General features: G+C 41.9%; 1 protein-coding gene across 2 annotated transcripts in view; it reads left to right on the forward strand.

Annotated features, from left to right (window-relative positions):
- Positions 1-12,500, forward strand: part of LOC125037264 (hemicentin-1-like) — an 80,398-nt gene that overhangs the window by 57,598 nt on the left and 10,300 nt on the right. For both annotated transcript variants that reach the window (XM_047630319.1, XM_047630320.1), the window contains exons 37-48: positions 601-736; positions 1,601-1,731; positions 2,019-2,115; positions 2,416-2,629; positions 3,849-3,976; positions 5,160-5,329; positions 6,091-6,268; positions 8,086-8,250; positions 9,485-9,624; positions 10,771-10,944; positions 11,712-11,850; positions 12,344-12,475. In XM_047630319.1, coding sequence (XP_047486275.1) covers positions 601-736; positions 1,601-1,731; positions 2,019-2,115; positions 2,416-2,629; positions 3,849-3,976; positions 5,160-5,329; positions 6,091-6,268; positions 8,086-8,250; positions 9,485-9,624; positions 10,771-10,944; positions 11,712-11,850; positions 12,344-12,475 — 1,804 coding nt within the window. The remainder of the gene's footprint in view (positions 1-600; positions 737-1,600; positions 1,732-2,018; positions 2,116-2,415; positions 2,630-3,848; positions 3,977-5,159; positions 5,330-6,090; positions 6,269-8,085; positions 8,251-9,484; positions 9,625-10,770; positions 10,945-11,711; positions 11,851-12,343; positions 12,476-12,500) is intronic.

Genomic DNA, 12,500 nt, shown 5'->3' on the forward strand with positions numbered 1-12,500 from the left:
ATATGACATGTTTTTGTTGTATATTAAGTATGCGTGCATCGGGCATGTGTGTCTTAAGTATGCATGTAAGTATTCACGGAAGTATTAAACAATAGGCTACATTTATATCATATAATATTGTCATTTTGGGATACCGTTGCCAGACAGAAATGTTTTCAAATTATATAATTGAGAGCGAAAAATTAGCAATATTGGCACACTTTATGTTTGCTCAGTTTGCTCAGAGAGAAGAGAGAAAACGCAAATATTTATTTTGTGTATCTTTCATTGTTACGTGCCTGTGATGTATCTGTTTATATGTGTGTGTATGTATATGTATATGTATATGTATACGTATACATACACATACACATACACATACACATACACATACACATACACATACACATACACATACACATACACATACATACATACATACATACATTATGTAATGCTATATATATATATATATATATATATATATATATATATACATATATATATATACATATATATATATACATACATATATATATACATATACATATATATATATATATATATATATATATATATATATATATATGTATTCATACACACTTCCGCCCCCTCCCCCAGGTGATCGACTCGTCGCAGGCCTCCGACGCGGGCGAGTACAAGTGCGTGGTGAGCAACGACGCGGGCGCAGCGGAGGCCACCGCCCACCTCGTGGTCCACACCCCGCCCATGCTCACGCGCCCGCCCGTCAGCAAGGGTCGGGACTATAGCTGTTCATGTTGTTTTTTATAGATGTTTTTTTTTTTGAGTGATAAGGATGAGTTTTGAAATCATGTTGACTGATTTGTTTTTCAGTGAATTATTAAGATAGTTAGCTGTGTGTATATCAATTCTGAATTCGTCTGGCGATGTGAATCTATCAGCCATATAGGTTTGATGTCACAGATGATACACATATTAATGCAAGCAGATTTACGTGACTTATAATCACTTGTGTTCCCTTGTCATCAGTTAAAACCTTCTGTCACTGACAAATTCTTTCCAGTCTCATTAATATGCAAAACATGTATTTAAAAAAAGCTTAGGTATACATGTATCATACTGACAATCCACTTGCCTACCTGTTTATCCAACATCCAACAACCCTTCCACTCACCCATCTATTTATCCAAACATCCACCAGCCATTCCACTCACCCATCAATTTATCCAAACATCCACCAGCCATTCCACTCACCCATCAATTTATCCAAACATCCATCACCCATTCCACTCACCCATCAATTTATCCAAACATCCACCAGCCATTCCACTCACCCATCAATTTATCCAAACATCCATCACCCATTCCACTCACCCATCAATTTATCCAAACATCCACCAGCCATTCCACTCACCCATCAACTTATCCAAACATCCATCACCCATTCCACTCACCCATCAATTTATCCAAACATCCACCAGCCATTCCACTCACCCATTAACTTATCCAAACATCCACCAGCCATTCCACTCACCCATTAACTTATCCAAACATCCATCAGCCAATCCACTCACCCATCTATTTATCCAAACATCCACCAGCCATTCCACTCACCCCTCAATTTACCCCATACGACCAGTGGTGGAAGTGGGGGGCACCGTCGTGTTTGACTGCGAGGCGGAGGGATCGCCGCTCCCCGAGATCCAGTGGAGTGTGAGTCCCGGGGAGATGCACGTCAGGTACATCCGCCTCACCAACGGGTCCCTACAGGTCGGTTCTTGGGCGCCGCGGGAGATCTTTTTTGGGAATTATTGTCGTTGTTGTTTTATGATTATTGTTTTCTTTATCATTATTGTCCTTGTTTTTGCACTGGCAAACTTGATTTTATTTCCAATTTATATCAGCAACCCGTAAATAAATATTTTATTTTTTCTTTACTGTAATGAAATGTACTACTTATATGAAAAAAGTGAGTTTCCAGTAAGGCATTGTTTTTTTTATTTTACGGATTTATAAAAAACGCGCAATATCACGTTCTGACGACTTTATACTTGTAGCTTATAGCGGCCCAGATCGAGGACGAAGGTCACGTGATCTGCCAAGCCTACAACGAACTAGGAGAGGACCTCGCCAAAGCTGACCTCAGTGTCAAAGGTACGACCTGAATATCTAATGTTTTTTTACATTTTTTATTCAGATTGATAAAGTTTAAATATAATGATTTTCCTGATAGGAATTCCTTAATACTGGCATTATATCTCTCCATGATAATGCCCCAAAGGAATTCCTTAATATTTGCATTATGTATTTCTTATCGTCTATCGCGTCATCTATGTTGATTTCCTTATCGTCCATAGCATAAACGGAATCCCTTAATATTATCTCTCTCATTGTCTTTCGTTTCGCCTATACCATACACGGAATCCTTAATACTAGCATTGATATCTCTCTCAGTGTCGGGCATGTGGGCCTCGTGGGGTCCTTGGACGTCGTGCAGCGTATCTTGCGGACCGGGCCAGCAGACGAGGCGCCGGCTGTGCAATGCCCCTGCCCCACGACACGGAGGCGCCCCCTGCCCTGGAGACGAGGCCCATACCCGACCCTGCCGACCTCAGCCGTGCCCGCTCGATGGCAACTGGTCACCGTGGGATCCTTGGGGCGAGTGCAGGTGAGGCTGCAATGGGAAAAAAATCAACTGGGGAAAATTTATTGCAATGGCGTATATTTTTTGCAACAGAAGGATCAGGTCTTCATGCTGAACTTTTCCTTATTTTCTCCAACGAATGAAACTCGAAAATGAATATGTAATCATAAGATGAAATCATCTCGTATTATTATCTACTCTTAATTACATATTCATATACATACCATTTCAACATTCCATTCACCCATATATTTATCGAAATATCCATCTACCATTCTTACATTCCACTTATCAATCAATTTATCCAAACTTCTCTCTACTAATCACCCATCCCAACATTCCATTCCTCATCAATTTATCCAAACATCCATCTACCAATCAAGGATTCATTCATCCTATTTATCCATCAGTTCATTCAACCATCCATCTACCAATCAAGGATTCATTCATCCTACTTACTCATCAGTTTATCCAAACATCCAACTATCAATCAAGGATTTATCCATCCCACTTACCCATCAATTTATCCAAACATCCAACTACCAATCAAGGATTCATCCATCCCACTTCCCATCAATTTATCCAAACATCCATATACCAATCCCACTTACCCATCAATTTATCCAAACATCCATCTACCAATCAAGGATTCATCCATCCCACTTCCCATCAATTTATCCAAACATCCATATACCAATCCCACTTACCCATCAATTTATCCAAACATCCATCTACCAATCAGGGAATCATCCATCCCACTTACCCATCAGTTTATCCAAACATCCATCTACCAATCAAGGATTCATCCATCCCACTTATCCATCAATTTATCCAAACATCCATCTACCAATCCCACTTACCCATCAATTTATCCAAACATCCATCTACCAATCAACGATTCATCCATCCCACTTACCCATCAGTTTATCCAAACATCCATCTACCAATCAATGATTCATTCATCCCACTTACCCATCAATTTATCCAAATATCCATCTACCAATCAATGATTCATCCATCCCACTTATCCATCAATTTATCCAAACATCCATCAACCAATCAACGATTTATCCATCCCACTTACCCATCATTTTATCCAAACATCCATCTACCAATCCCACTTACCCATCAATTTACCCAAACATCCATCTACCAATCCAACATCCCATTCACCGAATTCCACGACCCCGTCTCGGAAAGAAGCTTAAACACACGAACTCTACAACTACGCCATCCCCCTTAGCGTGACGTGTGGTTCGGGCGTGAGAGTGAGGACGAGGTACTGCTCGGCCCCCGCCCCCCTGTATGGTGGTCGTCCCTGCGATGGAAATGCCGCCGAGGAGGACCCCTGTTCCCTGAGGGACTGCCCAGGTCTGCTCCCTTTGCCCTGTCCCCGAGTTCTTATTGTTTGTGTTTTTGGATTAGGGTTCGTAGGGAGGTTGTCTTCAGGATTTCATATTGTTTTTATTTGAATCAGTGGCTTTGTTATATATTGTATCTAAAAAAAAAGTAATTGTATCTAAAAATTAGAACTGAATTGATATTTTGTCGATATTTGAATCCGTGGCTTTGTTATATATTTCTTTGTAATTGTATCTATGAAAGGAACTGAATTGATTTTTTTGTCGATATTTGAATCAGTGGCTGTGTTATTTACGGAAGGAATTTAATTTCATTTTGTGTGGATATTTGAATCCATGGCTGTGTTATATATTTTTTTGTAATTGTATCTATAGGAGAAAATAAATTTGATTTTTGTGGATATTGATTATATGTAATGAACGATGGTATTACTTATATTTTTTATACATATATATCCAGAATCAGTATATAGAATTACTCATATCCACTTCCCTCTCTCCCTCCTTCCCACGCTCACTAACAACAACAAAAACTGACCTCCCCCCCTTGTCAACATGCCAATCTCCCCTCCCTCCCTCCTCTCTCTCTCTCTCTCTCTCTCTCTCTCTCTCTCTCTCTCTCTCTCTCTCTCTCTCTCTCTCTCTCTCTCTTTCTCTTTCTCTTTCTCTTTCTCTCTCTCTCTCTCTCTCTCTCTCTCTCTCTCTCTCTCTCTCTCTCTCTCTCTCACACACACACACACACACACACACACACACACACACACTCTCTCTCTCTCTCTCTCTCTCTCTCTCTCTCTCTCTCTCTCTCTCTCTCTCTCTCTCTTTCTCTCCTTTTCTTTCCCCCCTTCTCTCACTCTCCCCTCTCTTTTCCCCTGTCCCTTTCTCTCTCCCTCTTTCCCTCCCTTTCTCCCTATCTATCCCTTCCTCCCTCCCTCTCTTTCCCTCCCTCTCTTTCCCTCCCTCCCTCTTTCTCCCCCGCTTTCCCTCCCTCCTTCCCTCCCTTCCTCCCTCCGTCTCTCTCCCCCGCTTTCCCTTCCCCCTTCCCTCTCTTTCCCTCCCTCCCTCTCTGTCCCCCGCTTTCCCTCCCTCCTTCCCTCCCTTCCTCCCTCCCTCTCTCTCCCCCGCTTTCCCTCCCTCCTTCCTCCCTTCCTCCCTCCCTCCCCCAAAACAACTGACGCCCCTTCTGCCGCCAGTGTCCGGAGGGTGGGGCGAGTGGACGGCGTGGTCCGACTGCAGCGCCACCTGCGGCCAGGGCCTCCGTCAGCGCACGCGTCTCTGCGACTCGCCTCCTCCTGCTGCCGGGGGGGCGCACTGCCAGGGGGACGGCCTCGAGGTCACGCCCTGCTCCAACCCGCCCTGTCTGGTAGGTTGTGGTGCCTGGTTCTTATGGCTGGGCTCTTATCTTGGTTGGTTATTGCTTGTTTGGTTGTGGTGGGTGGCTGTGGGACTGGTAGTTGGGTTGTGGTTGGGTGGTTGTATGATTGGGAATCTGTCTTGGTTGAATAGTTGTCGCTTGTTGTGTGGTTGTGGTGACTGGGTGTATGGTTGGTTGAAATTGTTATTGTTTGTTTGGTTGTGGTGGCTGGCTGTGTGACTGGTAATTTGTCTTGGTTGAAAATGTTCTATTGTGTTCTTTTGTGGTTATATATATCTATTGATTTAGCTTTGTATCGTGAGGTAAATTAACTTTTTATTAGCAGATGAATCCACTTTGAATAACATCAAACTTGACCTGCCCGGAAAATATACAACTATCTAGAAGATGATTTGTAACCGTATTAAATATAGAGCAACATTATTAGATGACATGAACTTTTGTGTAATTTTTTTCTGTGTGTTTTGCTATTTTCCTTTTTAATAAGTCATAAAAATCGGCCACCAATGTCTAAACGAGAACCAGATTCATCAATATAGTTTTCTTTTCTTCCTCCCTCCTCTCCTTTATTTCATTTCTTTCATTCATGTGTTTGTTTCTTTACTTATCTAATTTTCAAAAAAACCTTCCTACCACCAACATAATTAAAAAAAAAAAAAAAAATTAAAATTCACTTAAAACCCTTATTTTCGTTTATCTTTATTTCAAATGGATATCCCCAACACCCACTAACGCCCTCTCCCGAACAGCTGGACGGCAACTGGGGCACGTGGGCGGCGTGGAGTGTGTGCAGCGTGTCGTGCGGCGGGGGCGTGAGGCGGCGGGAGCGGGCGTGTGATGACCCTCCCCCCTCACACGGCGGAAGATACTGCCCCGGCTCAAACAACCTCGAGGACTACTGCAACCTGGACATGTGCCCCGTCAATGGTGCGGATCAAGGAGGAGGGGGGGGTGAAGGAGGGTGGTTGGATAGAGGGGTTCAGGGAGGCAGGAGGAAGTGTGGATAGATGGATGGATAGACAGATTAGGGGGTATAGCCAGAGAGATGGGTTCAAGGAGGCAGGAGGGTGTATAGATAGATGGATGGATGGATAGGCAGATAGATGGGTTCAAGGAGGCAGGAGGATGTATAGATGGATGGATGTATAGATAGATGGATGGATAGAGAAGTAGATTGGTTCAAGGAGGCAAGAGAAAGTGTGGATAGATGGATGGATGGATAGACAGAGATATGGGTTCAAGGAGGCAGTGGGAAGTATAAATAGATGGATGGATGGATAGACAGATAGATGGTTCAAGTAGGCAGGAAGAAGTATAGATAGACGAATGGATAGATAGATAGTTAGAGGATAGATAGATAGATAAATAGAAAGATAGATAGATACATAGATAGATGAATGAATGGGTGAATGGATAAAAGCATAGAATTGTACATATGATTAACGAGTAATAGATAGATCTTAAGTGAACGAATGAAAGTGTAGTAGTAGTAGGCACAGAGAAGGTATGAATGAGAATTAATATCTTCACAATACAAGAGAAGATATTCATTCTCGTTCATACCTTTTTGTACATGAGTACGGCGTCCAAATCCAGAAAAAATAAGCGACAGGCAAACAGATATATACATATATATATATATATATATATATATATATATATATATATATATATATCTATATATATATCTATCTATATATCTATATATATATATATGCATATATATATATATACATATATATATATATATATATATATATATATATATATGTATATATATATATATATATATATATATATATATATGCATTTATATATATATATATATATATATATATATATATATATATATGTATATATATATGCATTTATATATATATATATATATATATATATATATATATATATATATATAGAGAGAGAGAGAGAGAGAGAGAGAGAGAGAGAGAGAGAGAGAGAGAGAGAGAGAGAGAGAGAGAGAGAGAGAGAGAGAGAGAGAGAGAGATTATTATGGGGATTATATAGATCCGAAAAGTTTCTTCAATTAATTTTGATGTATCTTTAAAATGTAATATGAGGCACTAAAGTAACCATTTTCCTGTCTCTCTCAGAATGATGATATAAATTCCTCTACTGATTCATTAACTGATCTATTTAAGCAGTATTTTTTCGACCAGTATAACTAATTCAAAATAAGGCCACAAAACCTATCCTACTTTGCCATAGCTCAAAAAAGAAAGAAAGAAAGAAAGAAAAAAAGCGGACACACCCTCTCCCTCCCCTCCCTTCGACCCCCAACCCCCACCATCCTTCAGCGACCTCGCCCTCTCCCTCACCCCTCCCTCACCCCACCTCCCTCACCCTCCTCTCGACCCCCCGCCCCTCCTCTCGACCTCCCTCACTCTAACCTCCCTTACTCCCCCCTCACCCCCTTCCCTCATCCCGACGTCGTTCACCCCACCTCTGCCACCCCCCCTCCCTCACCCCCTTTCCTCATCCGCACTCTCTCATCCCACTTTCTCACCCCCCCCTCCCCCTCCCTCCCCCAGACTACCCTCCACACCCCGTCCCTCACCCCCCTCCCTCACCCCCCTCCTTCACCCCCTCCCCAACCACTCTTATCCCCCCCTACCTCACCCCACCCCTCTTTCCCCCCTCCCTCACCCCACCTCTCTTCCCCCCTCCCTCCCCCAAACGACCCTCCCCCTCACCGAGCCTCCCCCTCACCCTCTCTTCCCCCGCAGGCGGCTGGTCGTCGTGGTCGTCGTGGGGGTCGTGCACGGCGACCTGCGGCGGCGGCCAGAGGAGGCGCTTCCGCACGTGCGACAACCCGGGTCCGTCGCAGGGTGGGCGGGCGTGCACGGGGCCGGACACCGACTCGGAGGCCTGCAACACGGCCAAGTGCCCCGGTGCGTCGCGGGATGGCTCTTCGGGCTCGTGGCTTGGGCTTGTTTCTCTTCTTCTTGTTTCTGTTTTTGTTCTGCTTGTTCTTGTTCTTCTTGTTCTTCTCGTTCTTGTTTCTGTTCTTCTTGTTTTTGTTCTCCTTGTTCTTGTCCTTCTCGTTCTCGTTCTTGTGCTTGTTTCTGTTCTTGTTCTGGTTCTTCTTTTTCTTCTTGTTCTTCTTGTTCTGGTTCTTCTTGTCCTTCTCGGTCTTGTTTTTGTCTTGTTTCTGTTCTTGTTCTTGTTCTTCTTGTCCTTCTCGTTCTTGTTCTTGTTGTTCTTCTTGTCCTTCTCGTTCTTGTTCTTGTTGTTCTTCTTGTCCTTCTCGCTCTTGTTCTTGTTCTTGTTTCTATTCTTGTTCTTCTTGTCTCTCTCGTTCTTGTTTCTGTGCTGCTTGTTCTTTTTGTCCTTCTCGTTCTTGTTCTTGTTCTTATTGTTCTTCTTCTTCTCCTCGTTCTTGTTCTTGTTCTTATTGTTCTTTTTCTTGTTCTTCTTGTTCTTGTTCTTGTTCTTGTACTTGTTCTTCTTGTTCTTGTTCTTGTTCTTCTTCTTATTATTATTATCATTATCATCATCATCATTATTATCATTATCATCATTATTATTAGTAGTAATATTGTTGTCATCATCATCATCTTATCATTATATTCACTATTTTTAATGTTATCATTATATATAGTTCTATGATTATGAAATTATAGTAGAATAAAGAAGAAACTGTATGGATACAATTACAAATACAACAACCACATTGCAGAGTTAACGGCACTTACTTTGCTTTTCACTGAAATCCATCATCCTGGTCCTCGGCAGTTAACGGCACTGAATGGCACTCACTTTGTTTTTCAGTGAAACCCTTCTCCGTGTTCCTATGCTGTGAGCGGCAGTGAACGACCTTTACTTTTCACTGAAACCCTTTTCCCCGTTCCTTCTCAGTGAAGGGCCCTTATATTGCTTTTCACTGCAATTCCTTCACACTTAAAAAGACAGAACGATCCCAATTTTTTCACTGAAACCCATCTCGATGTTCCTATGCTGTGAACGGCACTGAACGACCCTTATGTTGCTTTTCACTGAAACCTATCTCCCTCTTCCTCGGCAGTGAACGGTACTTGTATTGCTTTTCATTGTAATCCCAGCTCTCCGGCACTGAACGACCGCTATATTGCTTTTCACTGACATTATGACCTTGTTTCTCTTCAGTGAACGGCGCGTGGGGTTCCTGGAGCGAATGGTCACCGTGCAGCATGACCTGTGGCCTCGGAATGCGGGTCAGGTCACGACTTTGCAACAACCCCTACCCTGGCTTCGGTGGCGCCCCTTGTCTAGGAGAGGAACGCGAGGTCAGTGCTTAGGGGAACGACCTTATTGCAGAAATGGTGACCTTATTGTTGCCTCGGAAGGTCATTGGTGGGTTTTTGTAGGTCGGGTCGTGGGAATTTTTTTTTCTTCTTTTCTTTTCTTTATTTTTTTTCTTTCTTTCATTCATTCTCTTTGTTTTATTTTATTTTTTTCTTTCTGTCATTGTTTTCTTTTCCATTTCTTTCTTTTTTACTGTCTTTCTTTCTTTCTTTTTATTTTTTTATTTTTCTTTCTTTCTTTTTTTTGATTTCTTTTTCTTTTTTTTTGATTTCTTTGTTTCTTTGTTTCTTTCATTCTTTCTTTTATTTTCTATTCAATCTCTCGATAATTTAAAAGGTTACGTGGATATGTGAGACGCCAGAGAAGATTATAATACAATGGTATTTTTTTATTTATTGCACGAGAGCCTTTACATTTTCATTGAATTTTTTGCCGTATCAAGTTGTTGTTTTCTGACATTCATCTTTATCATTCATTTACGTGTTTTTATTTAATTGTCGTTTACACATATACTGGATTATTATTGATTTTTCCACGTGTCTACACCCTCCTTTGCGCACTTATTTAGTAATTTTCCTACGTATCTTGAATGAGATTAACTAATTTACATGCTTGTTCATGATCCTATCAACATACCATCTGCTTATCCATATGCCTACCATTTTAGATTTCAGTTCATCTATCAGTTTACTCAAAAATCTATCTACCTATCCATCAATTTCTCCAAATATTCATCATCAATTCCAACATTTCCTCAACATTCTCTGACTTTCCTCCAACAATCCCCCAACATTCCCCAACAATTTCCCTTTCATTCCCCCAGTATGCCCCCAATATTCCCCAACATTCCACCAACAACCTTCATCATTCCCCCAACATCTCCCTATCATTCCCTCAACAACCCCTAAACATTCCACTAGCATACCTCAACATTCCCCCAACATATCCCCATCATTCCCTCAACCATCCTCCTTCACTCCCCCAACAATCCCTAACATTCCTCCAACACTCCCTAGTTTCCCCTCCATTCCCCCAACATACCCCTTAACAAACCCCAACACTCCTCCAACACTCTCCAACATTCCCCCCAACACTCCACTCCACCTCCCTTCCCTTTTCCCTTCCAGACCACCAGCTGTGAGGGCGACACGTGCGAGGTCCTGCCCACGCTAGCCAAGGGGACGGTCATAGGCGAGCTGAACGGGGAGGACCTGGGTATCGTGTCCCTAGTCTCGAACGTCAGTACCCTGGGCATGCAGCGTACCGTCACCACCAGAGTCAGTCCTCTCATTCCAAAACACGTGAGTCATGGGCAGTTCTCTTGTTCCAAGACATGTGAGTCATGATCATTCCTCATGTCAGTCATGGTCAGTTCCATTATTCCAGAACGTCTAAGTCACGCTTAATTCCCTTGTCCCAAAACCTGTAAGTCATCGTCAGTTCCCTTATTAAAAAAAAAAAAAAAAAAAATGTGATTTTAAGTTTTCTCTGAATGTTGGGTGGGTGGGTGGATGGGTGGATGGGTGGAGGGAGGGATGAATAGAATGACAGATAGATAGATAATGGAGAAACAGATTGGTAGATAGGCAGGTAGGTACGCAATTAATGCATAGACGGATAGATAGACAGATAAATTAATGGATGGATAGATAGATAGATAGATATATAGATAGATATATAGATAGATAGATAGATAGATAAACAGAGATATAAATAGATAGATAGACAGACGGATTGGCTGATAGATAGATAGAGTACACAGACAGATAGATAGGTAGATGAATAGAGAGAAAGATAGAAGGATATATATATATATTGAGAGATAGATAAATAGATACTCTGATAGATAGATAGACAAATAGCTGGGAAAGATAGATATAAGTATAGATACACGGATATACATTTTTTTTTATTTTATTTAGGATCGATAATATAGTTCGGAAGATATACATAGAAACACAACTTTTATGAGCAAAAGTATTTATATTTATATTTTTAATGAAACAAAATCAAAGAATTCGCCTAAAGCCTGTCCAAATAGCATACAAATGACCTCGCTCGTCTGCAGGCCACTTGGTTGACCCCGCTGCTAGCTGTTGCGTCCCCCGTATACTGGACCTCGGCTTATGAGGTCAACGGCGCCGCCAATGGACACTCGCTCACCAAGGGCTTCTTCAGGAGGGAGGCGCACGTAGCCTTCGCCACAGGTCAGAGCTCGGGTTTGTGTGTATGTGTATGGATGAGTACATTCTTGCATGCATATATCCCTTCTAAGACAGTATGACATACAATGATTGTTCGTTGTTATCATCATTTTTATTATTGTTTTCACCGTCATTCATTTTCACTGATGATCGCTTTAGTATCATCACTTTCATTATTATCAGTACTAATTATATTAATCAGCGTTTTATCATATATGCACCACAAGTTCAACAGAACCCAAATTACGAGAGAAACGGAAGCACTCCCGTTTCCCTCCAAAGACAGTGAATCATAAATCATTAATCCCATTATTACCACTAGTTTTATTATTATCATTATTATTATTTATTAGTTAGCACTACTAAACATCTTTTTATCATTGCTATCACACCCCAACACTCCACATCAACACAACCGGGAAAATACGAGAAACAGAAGCACTCTTATTTCTCTCCAAAGACAGCAAGCCATAAATCCGTCTGTTCTTTCCCTCAGGCGAGACCGTGGACATGACTCACGTGGTAAGGGGAGTGGACGCCAACGGGGCCCTGCTAGTGGACGTACAGCTAACAGGACACGTGCCTTATCTGCCTCCGGGCTCCCTTATCACTCTCCAGCCCTACAATGGTATGATTCACGAGGCAGGAGGTTT

Source organism: Penaeus chinensis, chromosome 23 (genome assembly GCF_019202785.1).
Source record: "Penaeus chinensis breed Huanghai No. 1 chromosome 23, ASM1920278v2, whole genome shotgun sequence".
Lineage (NCBI taxonomy): Eukaryota > Metazoa > Arthropoda > Malacostraca > Decapoda > Penaeidae > Penaeus > Penaeus chinensis.